The 20774-nt window shown below is 38.8% G+C and overlaps 1 protein-coding gene across 2 annotated transcripts in view; it reads right to left on the reverse strand.

The window, feature by feature from the left end:
• Nucleotides 1-14834: 14834 nt before the first annotated feature.
• Nucleotides 14835-20774, reverse strand: part of SPIN1 (spindlin 1) — a 29411-nt gene continuing 23471 nt past the window's right edge. For both annotated transcript variants that reach the window (XM_053467699.1, XM_053467706.1), the window contains exons 5-6: nucleotides 17639-17872; nucleotides 14835-16681 (exon numbers count right to left, since the gene is read on the reverse strand). In XM_053467699.1, the coding sequence (XP_053323674.1) occupies nucleotides 16482-16681; nucleotides 17639-17872 (434 nt within the window). In that variant the 3' untranslated portion in view covers nucleotides 14835-16481. The remainder of the gene's footprint in view (nucleotides 16682-17638; nucleotides 17873-20774) is intronic.

Here is a 20774-nt window from a genome sequence, read left to right on the forward strand (position 1 = left end):
GGACATCACTACTACGCATTTCTAAAATCGGGGTCCCAGACAATGTTTATGTTTGTCATGTACATCTGGTGGCAGCTCTTGTTACTTATTATTGCATGTTTAAAACATTTTTTTTTATTATTATTCCTGTAAATAATGCAAGACCAGGTAGGGTTCTCAATAAAATGTGACCCACAATATAGTAATGTAAATACATGTAGAAGAAAGATTTTCACCTGGGAGGCCACAAGTATCAATTACAGACAATATGAAATACTTTCCAACATGTAAGATGAGTCAGCATTTGAAAAAGTTATATTACTGGTTTAATTATATTTGCAATATAAAAATGTAAACACATAAGAAGACTGATAATCAAATTTAGGATTTGGAATCGATGCTAAGCTACTGACAATCAGGTTTCAAACTAATTACCATTATTTTAATTAAATAATTCCAATTTCATTGTACTATGCACTAATACATTAAGTACGCTGCTTTATGATCAAGCCTTTTCTAGTACATACACTAAAAGTCATAATGAACTGAAATCCTTTTAGGATTGCCATTTTTAATGCTAACTTGCCTTTCCACATAACGGCCATAAGAGGGGGCAAATCAAAATGCTTGCAATAGCATAAGCCTAGTGTAGTGACTTGTGGAGACAAGGTCTCCACCTAGTGATGGACTGCAAATGGTGCAAATAAAATTTTAAAGGCTTTTCTAAGGACACCTGGATCTTTAGTCAACATATTTGTGTTATGTATTCTGTACAAAGTTAAAACAATAAAACCTTTGAAAAAGTTTAAATCACGCACTGTGGAATATGATAAGGCTATATAAATCAAGAAATATTAATAAAGCATGGGGAGAAAAAAGTACTTGTAAGTTAGCGTGATTCATTCTAACAGAATCTTGAAATTGAGTGTGTTGCCCACCTATTGCTCCAAGCAGTTAGCGAAGCATTACCATATTTGCTCAATTATAAGACAAGTCTTTTTTTTTTTTTCCAGAGCAAGGTCTGATTAAAAGATTAAGATCCAGATCCCCCGCAGCACTGCAGAGGATCTGCATCCTCCTCTCTGGCAGCCTCTGCTGCTGCCGGCACCTTCTATCGGGGCTTCAATGGTGGAGCGCCGGAAAGTCATGTGATGCTGGCACTCCGTGTATAACTGGGGCAGATTGGCAAATAAAAATAAAAACAAAACATTTTTCTCAATCATAGTTTTTATTAAATATGAAAAAATAGTTTACATGTGAATATTTACAGTTAAAACTTTTCCTATAGGGTAGTCTTATATTCAGGCTTTTTCCCTAAATTAATATTCAAATTTGGGGGGGGGGTCATCTTATAATTAATTGAGCAAATAGGAAAATTAAACTTTAAGCCACAAAAAAAATATTCTTATACTTTTATATTCATATATTACTACTTGTTTACCAACACTAAAAAATTCTGAAAACACATGGTAAAAGGCTAGATCATGTACTTGCACATTTGTTAATTAATGGTGCTCTTTGTTAATAAACACAAATGCTAAGGGCTATGGTAGAATTATAACCCCAAAACACCAGCCATGTTTCCCAAAATGTAATTTGTTATTAGTCCATCGCAGCTCTCTCAATAGGCCCTTTCTCTCGTGATAATACACTCTTTAGTAGTAAGCATATCTGTTCCTAGTATATTTGGTGTTACTAGTATAGTAACATTGAGTGAACCTGTCATAGCCACCACTTGTGTCAGGCTAGATTTGCAAATTCCCTTATAAAACATAAAAGATGCAGAATTTCAGGATAGTGTGAAGAGTTAAACAATGTATTTATTTATATATAATGTGCAGCAAAGAACCCAATTTACTTGCAAATACAAACTTTATACCAATAGGTTTCCAGATTCACTATCTATCTGCAGTATATCAGCCTAGCAAAAACTGACTTGGGCCAATAAGTTTATTTTAAAAGAACCACTTATTCTTATGAAACCGGGACTAGTTGTCATCTTTTGTGGGGTTGCACTGACCATTTCAGTTTTTCAGCCCTAGAGAAAGGTTTGTGTTATTTTGAAAAGGGGCCACCTACAGAGTGAACTCGAAATCTAAACTAGTGTTTTGTGGACACTTGCGCTCGTAATTATCTATGTCAGGGGTGTCCAAGTTTTTTCTGCAGTGGGCCACTTCATCAGAATTGTATACGTGCGAGGGCCGCACTCATTTTTCACTGAGAGAAGATATGGCCTTTAATAAGATATGCAGATTAAAATAAAGTAAATGACACAAAACCTTTACTTTTCCTCTCACTGATTTCAGGGCCTTCAAATTCAGAATTCTGGATAAGTAAAAATAAAATAGTTCTATTTATTTTAGGGATGCACTAAAATGAAAATTCTGGACCAAAACTGAAAATTCAGGGTTCACTTAGCCGAAACTGAAAGTGACCCCCCACACACACTTAGTAAAAACAAAAACAAAAAAAATCAACAATATGACTTGGCATGATAGGAGTGTGATTGCTAACAGCAAACACACTCTTTTTATACCCAGGCAACCAGTGAATGCTGGAACCTAGGCATGATGGGACTGTGATTGCTGTTAGCAGATTGCTGTTAGCTGTTAGCAATCACACTCCTATCATCCCAAGTCAGCCAGTACATGCTGGTACAGGGTGGCTGTTAGTGCAGACCCCTTACTGCTGGCAGCATCAATACACAAGGGGGGCAACTAGCCAGGTTTCAGCATGTACTGGCTGACTTGGCATGATGGGAGTGTGATTGCTAACAGCAAACACACTCTTTTTATACCAAGGCAACCAGTGAATGCTGGAACCTAGGCATGATGGGATTGTGATTGCTTTTAGCAGATTGCCGTTACCAATCACGCTCCTATCATCCCAAGTCAGCCAATACATGCTGGTACAGGGTGGCTGTAAGTGCAGACCCCATACTGCTGGCAGCATCAATTCACAACGGGGGCAGCTAGCCAGGTTTCAGCATGTACTGGCTAACTTGGCATGATAGGAGTGTGATTGCTAACAGCAATCACAGTCCCATTATGCCTAGGTTCCAGCACTTACACACACACACAAATTCATTCATTCACAGATTCATTCCCTCAATCTGACATACTCATTCACACACACTCCCCCACCCCCTTACCTGCTCTACAGCTCTCGATGCCGATCACAGACTTCAGCAGGGAGCGCGGCCTCCCTCGTTCTACCCACAGAGGAAGCAGGACTGGAGCAGAGAATAGACCCTCCCACAAGTAAGCAGCAGGGCTCTTGTGATCCTGGCTGCCGATCTCACGCGGGCCGCACCTTGAGGGCCGCATGTTGGACGCCCCTGATCTATGTGAATGTTGAGAGGCTACACTAATTAAAGGGCTACACGACCTACTTTCACAAAGTGCATTTTTGAGTGCAATATATTATACATTATGCATGTGAATCTGGGCATTAATTCTTTATTTACCACTCCCCTAGCTGCCTTTACTGTAAATCAGAAAGCAAGCATACGTACACATCTCAGACATGCACTATAGCATTTTACTTAAGTCAAGGAGAGCTTCCCCTAAAAGCAGCAGCCATTAGCGGCGTTCAACTAAAATATATACACCGCGCAAGTTGATATCAACAAGAGTGCTACAATGGGTGACTTTACAGTAGAGGCAGAAATATAATTTTCTCCAACTCCAATAACAAAAGAACTAATGCACTGACTTGTACAAGTGTTAATTGCTGGTGCTATTTATTAATAAAGGCAAGCCTCAGGGTTATGGTAGAATTATAACCTGGAAAACATATTATAGTTTGTTTTCTGCTGTTAGATTTATTGTACTGTTAAAACTTTTTTGTATTTACAATGTTGATTGAATTGATCAGTAAAATGCATTGGCACTCATCTAAAATAGACCCTATTTCAGGAATGAGATTGTCCTTTTTAAAACTATTTACCACAATGCAAACATAGCAAACACTAGTTATCTGTTAAAATGCAATATTGGGGTTCATAAGAATTTGCTAAAAAAAACATTTTTTACATGTATAAAAACCAAGTTACCCTCAGTTGTAGAATTACAGAAAAGTTATAATTTGTGTTTGTTAAAGTTGAAATTAAATACACATTGAAAACACAACCACAAAAAGTATTGGTGGCAAAAACTGTAGTAGCTGTCCATATTTCCAGATATATTTTTCAATAAGCCAAAACTGAACAATGTTTTGAAGACCCTCAGGGATAAGGGACCATGCAAAATTTCCAAACAATACTTAAAGTAAAAACACAAAATACATATCAGATTCAAGGATGCAGACATACTGTTTGGTTAGAATACTTGCTGGTTATTATTCTGTAAATAATTTGCTGCTGGGGAAATTACAAAACTTAAGCACTGTTACAGTCTAGAACAAAAAAAAAAACTGACAACCTGTGTATATGCAGATGTAAAAGCCAGTAAAATGAGAAACATGATAGGAGAGAGAATCACCTCTTTCTGGGAAATCCTTGCTTGTAGATCCTATTGAAGTCAGACACTTTAGGTTTTGTCTAATTCGCAAGGATCACTACATAAGACATTCTCAAACTACATAAGTGAAGTCCTACAGATTTTTTTTTCCTGGCATACAGTGGCAGTACGAGCGGGTAGTGTCCTTTTCTCAGGGACAAGTAGAATCTAAAGAAACAGAAATTGTAAACTGCCCCGGAGCCCCTCCTCCTTACCCATAAAACCAGAGCCGACCGTAGGAAATAAGTTTTTTTCTTGTGCCTTTCAGGGACGGACAGTGGAATCTTCAGTCCGGACAGGGAGTCTGTTTTTTTTCTTCAGCTGGTGAGGCGCACGGGTTGCTGCCTGGGGGTCTGGCAGCTTCTGATTGCTCCCCCGGTGGTGAGCAGAGAGAGGTCTTCCCTCCGTAACGGTTCGCGTTACGGAGGAGGTCTGCATTTCTTCCTTTTTGTTGCCAAGGAAGTGGGAGCATGCGCGGTTTGGTGGAGCGCACGCCCGGGTGTTGTTGCGTTCCACCGAAGATCCGATCGCGCTACTGAGCATGCAGGATTCGGATCTTCTGGAGGGCGGCAATTTTAAAATTGCTTATAAATGCGCTTTGCCTGTCTGACTGCTGGAGCATTCGTCAGTACAGGACAACCGTGTCACCAGCCCCCACACACGATTCAGAGGAGGTTAGGGTAAGATATTTTTTTTATCTTGGCTCTTTCTGCTCCTCTTCCCTCCAAAAAAAAAAAAAAAAAAATTTGTTTTACAAATAAATTTACGCTTTTTTCTTTCTTATCAGATGTCTAGTCCGGTACATACAGAGAATCCAGATAAGGATAAAAGACCTGTTCCAGCTCCCAAAAAGTCCACTTCTAAAGCCAAACATTTAACTTGTTCTGAGTGTGCTACTCCACTTCCTTTTGGCTGCAGGAAAAAATTGTGTAACTCCTGATCTGCAGAGCAACTGGCTTCTGAGAAGCGTAAAGACCTGCAATCATTCCTTGGTTGGTTCCAGGAAAATTTGGCCCAGACGTTTGAGGCTTTTCAATTCTCGGCAGCTCAAACCAAGGAGAAAGTCAAGGTTGGTTCTACATGGAAGCGCAAGAGGTCCAGGTCTGTTTCTCAGTCAGACTTTTCCTCTGGTGAGGAAAAGTCAGACTTTCTCAGTCAGACTTTTCCTCTGGTGAGATCTCCCGTTCCTCAGTTTCTTCATCAAGTGACAGTTCGGAGGACGAGATGTTTTTTCCTCCCCACGACCTCCGTAAGTTCACCATGGAGGTGACGCGTCTGCTTCTGGAGGATGATGTGGGAAGAATCAAAGGTTTCCCTGTTTTGCCTAAGGTTAATGACCTTATTGCCAGGGAGTGGAAGCACCCGGGGAAACAAGCCTTCATTTCCAAGCAATTCAAACAGTTGTTCAGGCTTCAGGGGGAATACTCTTGGGACGAGCCCCCCAAAGTGGATGTACTGGTCGCCCAACTCTCCAAAAAGACTACTCTTCCTATTGGTGAGGTGTCCGGGCTTAAAGACCCCATGGACAGAAGAGCAGAGACATCGTGTAGGCGTATTTTTCAGGCTGCAGGTTCACAGTGCAAGGTTGCGGTATCCGGTCTGGGCTGGGGTGCCCATATGGGTTCCCTTTTTCGAAGGGGAAATTGGGCTCCGGAAGATGTTGTCCGCTCTTCAAATTTCCGGGAGCTGAAGGCAGTTCTTCAGGCCCTCCTGGTTTTCGGGGCCTACATAGAGGGTCAGGCGGTAAAGATCCAATCGAACAACGCCACGACTGTCGCCTATCTCAACAAACAAGGTGGGACGCGGATACGGGGTCTTCAGGTCCTTTGTGCGGTAATTATGACGTGGGCCCAACATCGTTTGGAAGATATTTCGGCAACTTATATCAGAGGCCACTACAATCTAATTGCGGACGATCTAAGCAGGGCAAAGTGGTCTCAGACAGAATGGTCTTTGACCTCACCAACCTTCTACATCTTGGTGGCATGATTCGGTCTCCCGGAAGTGGATTTGATGGCGACTCGATGAAACCGTAAGGTTCCGGTATTTGCGTCACTCAACAGGTGGGACTCACCTCATTTTCTAGACGGTCTTTCCATGGTGTGGAATTTCCGGTTGGCCTACATCTTCCCTCCGGTGGCTTTGATTCCGTGCGTCCTGCAGAAAATCCGCTACGACGAGGCCATGGTCTTGGCCATTCTGCCTTACTGGCCCAACAGGAGTTGGTTTGTCCTCCTCAAACAGTTGACCGTGACCTGTTGGGAACTGCCGATTTCAGCACAGTTATTGGAGAACACCGACCTTCGCCCGGATTTTGCATAACCAGGGTCTTGACAAAGATATCTCTGATTTTCTGTTAACATCAGTGAGGAGTTCGACATCCAGAATTTATTTCCGAGTTTGGACCAAGTTCCTCCTGTGGTGCTCCGCCAGGAATCTAACGATTTTTCCTCCGTCCATCACTTCAATCCTTCAGTTTTTACAGGAGGGTCTGGCTTTGGGCCTTAGTGTCTCAACCCTTAAAGGGCAGATTTCGGTCCTTAGTCATTTTTTTCTGATTTGGCCTCTCACCTTCTACTAAGGCGTTTCTTTAAAGCCACCACTACCCGACGTCCTCCTAGGAGGTCTCATTTTCCATCATGGGATCTTACCATTGTTCTGTAGGCTCTATGTTCGGCACCCTTCGAACCTTTGGAGGAAGTATCCATGAAACTTCTATCACTCAAGACGGTTTTTCTGGTGGCTATTACCTCAGGCAGGAGAGTAGGAGAAATCCAAGCTCTTTGCTCCTCTCCGGATTTCACCATTTTTTCATAGTGATAAGTTTGTTCTGCATGTCAAACCCTCGTTTCTCCCTAAGGTCATCTCCAAGTCGAGTATCAATCAGCCCTTAGTTCTTCCATCCTTTTTTCCGTGTCCTTCCTCTCCAGAGGAATCCGCATGGCACACGTTGGACGTCAAAAGGGCTTTGGAGATTTATATTGCACGTACCTCGTACCTCGGACCATCTGTTTGTAAATTTTTTCGGGCGTTCAGCCGGGAAATCGGCTTCCATTTCCAGATGGCTTGTGGACACCATCCGTATGGCTTACCAGTCCAATGACCTCACTCTGCAATGGCCAATCAAGGCCCATTCCACAAGGGCCATAGCAGCCTCCTGTGCAGAAAAGGCTGCGGCTTCACCTGAAGACATTTGTAAGGCTGCTACCTGGTCCTCATTCTCCACCTTCATTCAACATTATCGGCTAGACGTCGTCTTCTCCTCCTCTGCGGCGGATTTTGGGCGTAAGGTGCTCTAGGCGGTGGGTCTCCTGATGTGTTTTTTTCCCTCCTAAATTACCTGGATCTTGTTACATCCCACTCGTACTGCCACTGTATGCCAGGAAAAACAGAATTTTTTTTACTTACCGTAAATTCCTTTTTCCTTAATACAGTGGCAGTACAGGTTTCCCTCCCCAGTTTTGGTGGAATAAATTTATTTTTTGGCAAGCATTTCTGTGTTCTTGTTACTTACTGATTTCCTACAGTCGGCTCTGGTTTTATGGGTAAGGAGGAGGGGCTCCGGGGCAGTTAACCATTTCTGTTTCTTTAGATTCTACTTGTCCCTAAGAAAAGGACACTACCCACTCGTACTGCCACTGTATTAAGGAAAAATTAATTTACGGTAAGTAAAAAAATTTCCGTCTTTTGTTTTTTCTCCTTCAGCATAGGAGTTGTCAACACCTTTTGTTTCAATAAACTTATTTCTGAAGACTTAAGTTATTCTGCCCATCCTCTCCATCGACAACTCTTGACATCTCTATCACTGTTGACAACTTCACCATCCACGTAACTGCCTTGGTATCACACTTGACTTTGCTCTCTCCTTCATCCTTCCCAAAACCTGCCCCCTTCACCTGAAAAACATCTCCCGAGCTCAACCATTCCTCACACAAGAAACTACCAAAACTACTAATCCACTCCCTTGTGAGAGAGCAACTGCTACTAACTGGCCTCCCTCTCTTCTGCCTTTCACCACTCCAATCCATCCTCAACACTGCAACTAGATCTTTCTCTGTAACTGTTCCTCATCTGCTGCTCCTCTATGCCATTCACTATATTGGCTCCCCATACCCTCCGGAATCAAATTCAAACTTCTGAACCTGACCTACAGAGCCCTTAACAACTCCGCACCCCTCTATAGCTCCAACCTCGTCCGCATCCAAACATTGCTCTCCTACCGTTTCACCTCCCTTCAACTACCGACTAGATTGTAACCGGCCACAAGCAAGACCCTATTCTCCTTATGTACCAGTTTGCCATTTTTTCCCCAAACACCACACTGAGCCAATTCTTGATAGCAATGCTATTGCAGCCTGTACATTAACAGACTTTTATTAGTCAGGGAGTCTTGACTAGGTTATTATGCTTAAATCATTGTATCCACCCATAGGCAGTATGATTAGGAATTTTGGGCTTTGCATGGCAGATTGGACTAAGATAAAATCTAGAACACATGCACATGGCTAATATATGCATTTTTATAAAAGAAAACTTTTTTTTAAAACTTATTTTAATCTAACACTAGAAACAAAAGCATGGAAGATTACAAACACAACGCCACTTGCGTTTTGTATTCTACCATCATTTTCTATACACTTGATAAGGTCATCCTTTACATTGTGCGTGTGTCCAGGTAATAATATTTTTGTGTAATTACTATTATGCTATATATACACAGTTGTGCTCAAATGTTTCCATACCCTGTGTATAAATAGTCAATGAGTTTGTTAGCCCTCGTGTGGATGCACTGAGGAGGCTAGATACTGAACCACGTGGAGCAGAAAAGAACTGTCAAAAGTCCTGTATGACAAGGTAATGGAACTTTGTAAAGATGGAAAAGGATATAAACAGATATCCAAAGCCTTGAAATTGTCAGTAAGTATTTTTCAATCACTTATTAAGAAGTGGGGGATCTCTTGATACCAATCCAAGGTCAGGTAGACCAAGAAAGATTTCAACCACAACTTCCAAAAAGGACACAAAGAAAAACCCACAGGTAACCTAAGGAGAAATACAGGCTGCTCTGGAAAAAGACAGTGTGGTTGTTTCAAGGAGCTCAATACAATGATACTTGGGGGGGGGGGGAGCTACATGCAGGAACGTACCTAGAGTATTTGGCACCCAACTCTGGCCCTGAAACAGCCTGCCTGTCCCATTTCTGCCCCCCCCAAACAGCTAATCACTTCATTCACTCACTCATCCATTCCATCTCCTGCACCCTCTTACCTCTCTTGCAGATCACTGGTCCGGGCCGGCCGATCATCACTGGGGCCAGGCGGATGTCTATACAGCCCGACAGCCGCCAAATGCGAGCCTGCAGCTCACTGCTGTGGCGCCTGGGCACTGTGTGAGGAAACGCTTTCCCTGCCCAGATTCCTTTTCCCCCTGGGCAGGCAGTTTCCTTACAGTGAGTGGCGCCACTGCAGTGAACTGCAGGCCTGAGTTAGGAGGCCATCACGGCACCCCCCTGTTGAGTGGCACCCAGTGCGGACCGCCCCCTTTAGGTACACTACTGGCCAGTTGCAAGAAAGAAGCCTTAACTGCGCAAATGCCACCAAAAAGCCCAGTTACAATATGCCCGACAGCCTCACAGCTGCAATTTGCAGTGACGAGACCAAAATACAGCTTTATGGTCGCAAGCTCTTGGAGTCTGGGGAGATCTCAAACATGTGGTTCATGCAAGACGACCAAAGACTTTACATGACCTGGAGGCATTTTACCACGACAAATTGGCAGGTATACCATTGGCATGAATTTGGAGCCTCATAAATAACTATTACAAAAGACTGCGCACCGTCATTGATGCCAAAGGTACCAATACACAATATTAAGAACTAAGGGTATGCAGACTTTTGAACAGGGGTCATTTCATTGTTTTCTTTGTTGCCATGTTTTGTTTTATGATTGTGCCATTCTGTTACAACCTACAGTTGAATATGAATCCCATAAGAAATAAATGTTTTTAACTGCTCACTCTTTTCTTTAAAAATGGTACACATATATTATCACTTCTCTAACGGTATGCAACCCTTTGATCACAACTGTATATATAAAAAAAAAAAAAATATGTAGAACATTATCACCAACATAAAGAAAATACAACTGCATATTTAAGTTACTACTGAAAGGAAACAACTTTGTAATGGTAATTTTTACCTTTGTTACAAGTCCCATTGAGTATATTTGATAAACACATTTCCACAAAAAAGGGTAAATCACCTAGACTACCAAAGCAAATAAGGCTATAATCTACATACATTAAGATTATAAAGGATATCTAAAATTGTAGAAAATAAGACCTGGTAAACATTAATTAGTCTTACATTGAAAGGAATGTTACTAGATTTTATATTATACATAAGCTTCTTTATTTGAAATTGAATACATTTGTTGAACCTTGCTTATCTTCAAGTGAAAGGAATAAACTTTTTGTTATTCAATATGCAAAATACATTTACCATTAAATAAATCCTTTTCTGACAACCACTGAAATGGAAAATGTTACTTTAGTCTGTAGTCAGTAGCTAGTTGTTTGTAGTATTTTACTGTTCATATATAGATTTCAATACTATGGCCGGTTGCGGTTAAAGAAAGTTGTCAAGCAAACAGACTCCACATAAAGGGTTTATTTTTTAATGTTAAGGAAAGAAAGATACATGATACTTATAAAAAATACTTACAGCATTAGCATATTAAGATTATTTGTACTTTTAAAGGCAGAGAACCAAGTGTTGACACTGTTGAATGGGCCAAAAAAGGATGAACATTAGCATACACAAAAAGACTGTACACATACCAGTATGTATTCACTAATGCAAACACAAAAAATCAAAACAGCATTCAAAATGGAACCACTTTTTTTTTTTTTGTTTAACAGGACTCCCTCCTATTTAAATAAAACCATATCTTAAACAAGGCCAAAAGAACTAAAAATCAATTGGTTGGGATTATGGATTCTGTGTTGCAGCTGACATTTTAACCTAAAGTCCCAGTAGATTTCAACTTTCTTCTTTCATCTTTCTTGTCAGGGATGGTTTCAACTAACTACAACTGACATCTCTCACCTTTAGTGACCATACCTCAATGTTTGGTGGCCCACTATCAAAAACCCTAACAATGTCAAGTCAGTTTCATTCAAATTAGCTACTGCTTTCCAAGTAATTGGATAACAAATGGGTAGAATTGTCAAAATTGATCGTGTAAGAGATTGCTTAATGTATTGAATATGGTCAAAAACGCTGTGTCAACACTATAAAACAGTCTTCATCAAGCCAAGAATCAGGTATTTCCCCAAAGCTTCGTACCTTTCTTTGTCTTCACACAGATTGCTGAACTAGAACAATAAATCAAGTCTCACATGTCGATGGCAGCTTACAGAACGAGGAATGTATTCAAAATGTTCTAGACTCTAGAATTTTTTTTTTGTCTTGACGAGGATCAATCATTTTAGTAACATAGTACTAATATTTCAATCTATTTGGCCATTTTAGGGAACAAAAGGGAGCAAAATCCACAGAAATTAACCTGGTGACTTTCCGATTGCAGATAATGGTTTTGACCCTAAGTATAGCAATAATACAGCATCGATGAACATAAAAATTAAGAAAGAAGAACAATATAACGCGATTAAGGCAATATAATAAGGCAAGGTGTTGAAGTCACTGCTACATCATCTTATTAAAAATCATCTGTGCTTTGCTTTATCCAAAGCTCTAGCAACCAGTGTCTAGATGAAAACTATTCTGACACATTATGAAGTGCTGATATAACAGAAGCTGTTTGCGTTTTGTTTGAAACAGGTAGCCTCTCAACTCTTGGTTTTGGAATTTATACAGTCTTGTGAAAAAGCATTCACCCTCTTTGAATTCTATGGTTTTACACATTAGGACATTAACAATCATCTGTTCCTTAGCAGGTCTAAAGATTAGGTAAATACAACCTCAGATGAATGACAACACTTTAGATATTACATATTGCAATTATTTTTATTCAACAAAAACAATGCCAAAATGGAGAAGCCATGTGTGAAAAACTAAGTACACACTTACTGCTTCCATAGGAAATAAGATGCTTATCAAAGACCTCGGAACCTCACAGTCATGGATTGACCATTAACTCCTCTGTATACCAATGTATTCTATAGTCAAACGTGATGTCATCTGTCCAGCAGCTAAAGCTTGACCAAAATTATGTCATGCAACAGGACAATTATCCCAAGGACACCAGCAAATTTACAGCAGTATGGCTCAAGAGAGCTGCGCATAAACAAATGCCCGGAAATCTCAATTAACTGAAGCAACATAGCAAAAGTGGGCCTAAATTCCTCCACAACGATGTAAGAGACTGATAAAGTCATACATAAAACTGTTACTTGAAGTTATTGCTGCTACAAGCTATTGAATCATAAGGTGCACTTTTTCACACATAGCTTCTCCAGGTTGCCTTTATTTTTATTGAATAAATCACAGTGTAATATGTCATATGTTGTTCATCTGTAGTAACCAAATTTTAAGACCTGCTAAGGAACACGATTGTCTTTATGCCCTGATAAAACCATCGAATTCACATTTCTTTTTCACATGATTATAACTGCACATTGGAGGAAAAGGACGCCTTTTAGTTTTATGATTTTTTGAATTTATATCCAATAATATCTATTTTAATCACATTCCATCACAATACATCAGATGTGACAAATGCTTTAACAGCCCCACAATAAAGGGCACTATTATGCTACTTAAGTATCATGAAGTTCAAGAAGCTGACTTCATAATCCGTTAGCGTATAGAATCAGTACTTTCAGTTAGTCTTGGATATTAACATCTATACTCAGTTTTAAAAATTATTTTGACACTAGAAACTGAACATACAGAACAGACTAAATTTATTTAGAAACATTTAGTATCAGAATGTGTGGTTCCTTTAAATGCCATAAGATAATGTAGCATTGTCACCTATTAACACTAGGTTTATTTTACTCGTACTCGTACTGGATAAAATGCCTAACTGGTAAGCAACACTGGTAATACCCAACAACTGGTGAGTAATAATAAGCATGAAAAGAAAAAAAACATTGACAGGATGGGGGGTAAAAAAAGATATAACAAATTGTTTAACATGCAACTTTATTTGTTACATTTAACATACTATCTACGCATGCATAAAGAGTGGTCTGCATTTTTTTGCCTTTTGCTATTATTCTTCTCTCAAAAGGAAATACATGGCAGCCTGACATCACGCACACAACACAATTCTACAGCAGGTAAGCCCTGTGAAATTTCTGGACAGAAAATTATAAAAGGAACCAACATATAAGTTAAGACAAACATAACGCACTGAACGAAGATCTAAAACAGGAGCCTTCACTGACACCCAAATTAGACACAATGGGTGATATAAAACACATATATATATATATATATATATATATATATATATATATATATATATATATATATGATAGAATTGGGTCTGCACAACAAATTAAGCAGCATCAACATCAGATATAAAGTGAATGAAATGAAACTATACTGCAGCCCACTAGAACATACATATAAAATTAAGTGTCTGAGACAGGCTCTGTTTTGAGATTTTGCAGGATTCTTGGTTAGATAGAGAAGAGTCAGATTGTGGAAAAGAAGAAAACAAACAAAAAATACGCTTTAGAAATATAATAATAATGAAACCATAAGACATGTCTCCAGTAGCAATTTACTAAAGCCTTTGGTAGTCCATATCACACATACTGCAATAGCAGCAAAGGACAATTACAGCGATGCATTTATTTTGAGCACTATTCAACGAGGCACAAGCCACAAGGCTTAAAACCTGAAATGTCATGGAAATGGGGTATTTGAAAAGGCCAATGTTTAGCACTGTTAAAAATGAGATGCGATGTGCCTAAATAAAATAAAAAAATAAGAATTAGAAACCTTTCCTAGGGTTTGGACCGTTCACATATCTGTACATGTATAAGTAAACTAGGCAACATGCTTCTCCTTTGAATCCAGTGCAAATTTGCATCAAAAGTTTTATGTACAGCAGATAGCCAACATTTAGAATTCTGCTTTATTAAATCGACAAATATACACGTGGCCATTTAATACAGTCTTGACTCTGGAAATTACAGCTACTGATTAAGTACTCCGTCCTGTCAAATTAGCCAGATTATAGGGGAAAAAGTCAAAATACAACCTGCCATTTGTGTTTTAATTCATGCAGATCTCAGGATTGAATAATAAATAACGATATACACACAGCAAATGAACAGCACCTCATAAATGATGCAAATAAGCATTTTCATTACAGCGTATTGTGGTGTTTGGAGATTTATTTTTTTTAAAGGGGGGGGACAAAAAACAAAACTTGATGGTTGCATAAATCCCTTTTTTAAACATCTTTTGAAGATTTGTTTTATTTTGCCACAAAGCACAGCCACAATCTGACTTGATAGGTATTTTACATTATACATATAATACATATGAAAAACTTATGTATTATACCCACACTGACAGCATAAGTGGAGAATGTGTTTAGTTTACTACCACATCATCTGAAGATTGAAAATGCATGAATGATCGTTTTTTCAAGCAGAATTAACAGAATTTTAAAGAACAATGTAGGAATGAAAATGAAACCAGTAGTAGCAGGAAAACATACATTGATTTAGTGATAACTTTTTTTTACATTTCCACTTGAGGGGAAATCTTTTAACCATTTGAGTGCCAGATAGTCAAAAAGAGTACTGGTTTAGAACAGTCCTTTGGCACTCATTTAAGTCAGAGTAAAATCTAGAATTAGAACAAATCTTATGAGAAAAAAAAATTAATCAATATCGGCGTAGTCTCCACACTATAGCTGCACCCCCAACATGACAACAAATACATGGCTACACTCAACCACTCACATTTTAGTTAAACAATCATTTCAGTATACTGAATTGTAAAAAATAAGTAACCAGTTTTCCATCATAGTTCTTGCAACACTAGTTTTACTTTTTTTCTTTTTTTTTTCTTTTTTTAACAAACTGACAGATATGCAAAGTTAAAAAAAAAGGTACAACTTGGGCAGCTGTCATGGGAGGAAAAACAAAAATTAAACTGACCCTACGCTGATGGGCAGCTTGATAAACACCAGTGGCAACATTATAAGACAGAAGTAACACTGGAAAAAATACTTTCAAAGACAGTCTGGTTTGGTGCACAATTGCCCTGCAAACTAAGACATCAAGCCAAGTAATCCCAAATAACCCACATACCATACATCATTACCTGTATCATTCAGCCTAGGTTTTTGCCCAGACAAACTCGAAAGTTATGGTCATTAAGAGCAATGTACCAAGCGATGGTCCAAACACACAGATTCAAATTAATTGTGCTTGATGATTTACAAAAGGCAGAAAACTCACTGGGCAAAGTTTGCACATTCAAATGTCCCACAGCAGAGTCCAGTTGGGCCTCTAAGACCAAAAGGATCATGCACTTTAAGTGCCTTCAACAAAGATGCTGGAATATAAAATAATTTACCAATAGATGTGCCAGGGCAGGTAGACATAAGGGATGAACGCTGAGTTTTTAATTTTAGGTGTGAAACTTTACAAAGCTGGTCTTTCAGAGCCTCTCCATTGCTTGCCGTCGCCCCTACCATCCAGATTCCTTTTAAGGTAATGTCCCCTTTAGGAAAATGCATCATTTAGAGAAAAGTGGTTTGTCCCTTTTGTAGGAGAGACAGTGCTAAATATTGAAGGCATGAGAAAGCGAGATAGCAAGCAAGAGATCGAGATCAGGACAAAATGGGAGAGCTCTTTGTTTTTTCACCATACCACCTGTTTTTCCAGGAAGGGATTTGCAGGATCGCAGGAATATTAGAACTTTCATATAATCAGAAAGCAGTGAAATTATTAGTGTACAAATTTTTACATTTATTAGATCCTTAAGTTTGGCAATGGGTCCATGACCTTATCTAGGATGTCTTCACCAAATCGTAGACATAAATATGGAAATCGTCATCAAATTTTATGAAATAAACGGAAGGCTTGGCTTCCACTTGATGAATAACCATTCCAGTCCTTTTCGAGCCATCTTCTTTGGCATATTCCACTTGCTTTCCTACAAGGCTGTCCACAACTTCTCCAGGCTCCCTTTCAGCTGGAGGAGAATCATCTATTTTCAAGAAGAAAAAATTACATGAATGTTTCAGAACTACACACAGCTTACTAGGTACACAAAAGAGAAATCCAAATTATTATGTACACTGTTTATTGTGTATAACAAACTGAATCTAGAGCTTTATAGAATTTCTAAATTTAAGGGCCAATTAATGTGTTTTGTTCTGCTTACAGAGGGCTAATGATAAAGTCATTTAATATTCAATATGTTCTCTATATGATCTACTATATAATAATAATAAAAAAAAGTGTCCACTATTTACAAGAGAGATCAACAATCACACCAATGAGATCTCTATTAACCCCTTTAGGACCGGCGTTGGCAAACTGTGTCTTCCCTTGAAGATCGCAGTTTTTTTAAAAAATATTTAAATTCTGTGCTCGTGATTCGCTGTATGATATGTAGGCATTTAACACATATTTGGTTTTATGATTGCTTTAGAGATTTAGCCAAAGGTACAACCGGTCTAGGGGCCAAATCAATGTATTTGGCGATTTCAACTGACCATTTTTCCATTAGCTGCAAAAACTGTGTGTGTGTAACAGATTGAAGCTTTTTGTATGTACATTTAAATTACATTTATTCATAAAGCACTGGCATCTATAATCACATACATTCACACACAAACAATTGGCATCGGATGTATAGATACATCAGATACATAGCATCAAGGAATACCCAGAAACAAATGAATGCACGAAAGAATTCTGATGTAATTAACATTCAGCTTTTTTTTACTGTATTTAAATGCCAATGTATTCATGTGTTTTTTTGTTTTGGATTTTACTAGAATTAGAGTGAAAACGTTCAACTTCTGATTACCTGTATGCAAGACTGATGGAGCACAAAAAAAAAAAAAATAGGCTCCCCTATGCTGAAGAAGCATATACGAATCAAATATACCAGTCTAAACAAAACGCTTAACCATGTTAAGAATCTGCAATGGCTTACTAGAGTCTGGCATGATGCGGAGATCTCCCTCTTTGTAGTCGTCTAAAAGTTGGTACATGTATAAGACGGGGTCCTTTTCATAGGTTATATAAAACCATGTATTCATAATGGGAGCTCGTGCTAAAACCATTCCTCGCCACTCATCCTTGGAGCCGTCCTCTGTTTCAAACATATGCTCCACTGCTTTACCAATCATTGTATCTGCCAAGTGGGCATCACTGATTCGAGTGGAGGCTAAAATCAGAAGAAAAAGATAAGTTAAAGTCTACTTCTATAAAAGTTTTTACGTAAGAAGACCACTCCCCATTCTTATTATTCGCAAATAATTACGCTTTCACGCACACAATATTTAAACATGATGCTGTGTTTTATAAAGTAAAAAAAAAAAAAAAAAAAAAAAAAAAGTGAGGGCACTGATCACAGACACTCTTCTCCCATGCTGAAACACAAAATCAGCCAAAAAAAAATCACTAAAATAATACAAAAAGTTAAAAAAACAAAACAAAAAAGTAAGCTAAGTGATGTCATTGTGGCCGGATTCCTCCGCCGTAACACATACCCTGTGCAAAACAATCTAAGCAACACAGAAGCGTTAGTGAAAAAAGTGCATGATATAATTTCTGCGGCCACCTTTGACAGTGATTGGTGGCCAAATAGTTGCATGAAGAATGCCCAAATACCCCTGATACGATAGTCTGGATTGTCTGCTTTATAGAAATATATACTTTTGTGGGTATTTTTGGTTTGTTTAAAAATTGCATTACATTTTACAAATGTATATGTTATTCTTTACACATAAGAATGTGTACAAGTACAGTGAAATTATGTTAATATGAAGAGTTTCAAAAACTAGTTGTGTTTGTTTAGAATTGAGCAGGCCTTACAATAGATTAGTAGGCTATGTAATAAATCTATAATAGTAGTAGGTCACATTAAACAAACAAACAAAAAAAAACACATTAACTATTATTTATAGCTTCCCTGACAAAAGAACTCATTTGGTGATCCACTGCCCATGCTGTATTTGGTACATGCTTGAGCTTGGCCATTTCAGTGTGCCCTATAAAACCATATATTTTTGAAAACTAGACACCCCAGGTATTTTAACTCTTTGCATACATTTTACCACCAGCATTTTTTACAGTTTACAGTTTAATTTTGTGGTGTGTAATTTTCGCCACACGTACTTTAGGTATGAATTAACAGCTCCTGATATATGCCACTGTCATAAAACACCCCAATAGCAACATCTCCTGAGTACAGCGATACCCCACAGGCATGGATTTGTCAGGTTTTTGGGAGGGAAAAGGCCACATTTGGGACATGGATATAGACGCAAATTGCTACAAGCTTTGAGGTACCAAAAACACCTGGGACTGAAGGGGTTAAGGTTTAAACATCTTGTCATTTAAATGGAAAGTCCTAGGGTTTCCCCCACAAGCAATAAAATACAGTGCTGTACACATGCATTGACAAAACTTATTTTTATTTTTTCCAATACAGTGCTAAAGAAGCCCAGTTTATCAAATTCAATATTTTGATTATTTCTTTCTTCTCTCCTTTCCCCTCCACTGACCTAAATCATTTATGGCTCCCTTTGATTATTGTGATCTGTACCTCATCAGTCTTATCTGACCCATCCATTGCCACTAATGTGTGACTTGGGATTTCTTCAAATGTTGCAAGTACATGTCTGAATACTGGGGGTGTTGAAAACAGGAGTTAAAACAACAGGGCAGATAATAGAGAGACCAAACACTTAAGAGTGATAAATGGGCAGGCTTCAGTCATATAGACTGCAAAGATAGGGGAGAGCGAGAAGGGTGAGAGAGTAAGGGTGAGCATGTCAATTTGACAGTCATGATTCGGGGCAGGTTATGGAAAGCTTTGATAATGTGCCAAGATTGTAAGCTTGCGAGCAGGGCTCTCTCCACCTAATGTATCGGTTTGTCTTAGTCTGTCAATTCTCGTCTTGTTATACCCCTTGAATATATGTATTGTATTAAGCGCTGCATAAATTATTGGCGCTATATAAATAAAAGATAATAAATAATAATGAAACTTAAATTTACATAAAGCCCTCTATTTTTGCAGTCATAAAAAATGTATCACTTTGGCTTCAAATGTCTTTCTTTCTTGGTTGGCCTTTGACATTTTTCTTTTCAGTATTTTGAATTTGAGTTCATGTACGGAGTGATCGGTTTGCAATAGTTATTTTCTTTATGGTGGTTGATGGAATATCTGTGCAGGTTTAGCCTTACATTGGTAAAACTTTCCAGAAAATAAATGAAACACCCTACTTTGCAGGGTGCATTGTATCATGTATAAAACATTTTGCGATGTGCTAGAGTATAATCATTTAATGTTGTGAATGGTTGTATTATTTAAAACAAATGTGTTGGCAAAGTTTGCAGCCAGGTTGGTTGCATGGTTTGGTCCGGTCATCTTTGTGTGTTATTACAGTAGTTAATTTCCTATCAACCAGCTTTTGTTTCGTTTAGGTCATTGCCTCAAGGTCAAGATGGGAGGTTTAGGGAAATTTCCTTTAGTACTTAATCCACTGCTAGTATTGGCTGTAGATCCTTGATAATTTAGGTATTTTTTCCAAGGGCAGACTTGTACATGGCCACCAATGGTATGCGTGGGAGTTTGTTTCTCTGTTTATTGCAGCAGGTGTTCACAAGGAGCATAGGGTTTTTTTCTTCCTGGTGGGCCATTGCATCTGCTCCATCACTGGGGACAGAGACATGCATTTCAAAACAGTCTGAAGCATTCAGACAAAAGGGATACAAATCATGGCCCATCAGGAAGAAAATAAACTCTACAAACATCATGTGAACACCTGCTGCAATACACAAAGTACAACCCTGCCCTTGAAAGAAATTTGCAAAATTATCAAGGATCTGCAGCCGATACTAGCAGAGGATAATGTACTTAAATACATTTTCCCTGAACCTCCCATCATAAAATATTAAAATAGCATTAAATGAATCAGAAATATGTCTGAACAGTAATGTGTAATATATATACAAATATACACAATATGTAGAAATGCCAATCTGTGATGCGCACAGACAACCTCCGCTGCCAGCACTTCCGCCAGCGCTTCTGTGACGGAGAAGCCCCGGCAGCAGAG

This window comes from Spea bombifrons, chromosome 1 (genome assembly GCF_027358695.1).
Source record: "Spea bombifrons isolate aSpeBom1 chromosome 1, aSpeBom1.2.pri, whole genome shotgun sequence".
Classification (NCBI taxonomy): domain Eukaryota; kingdom Metazoa; phylum Chordata; class Amphibia; order Anura; family Pelobatidae; genus Spea; species Spea bombifrons.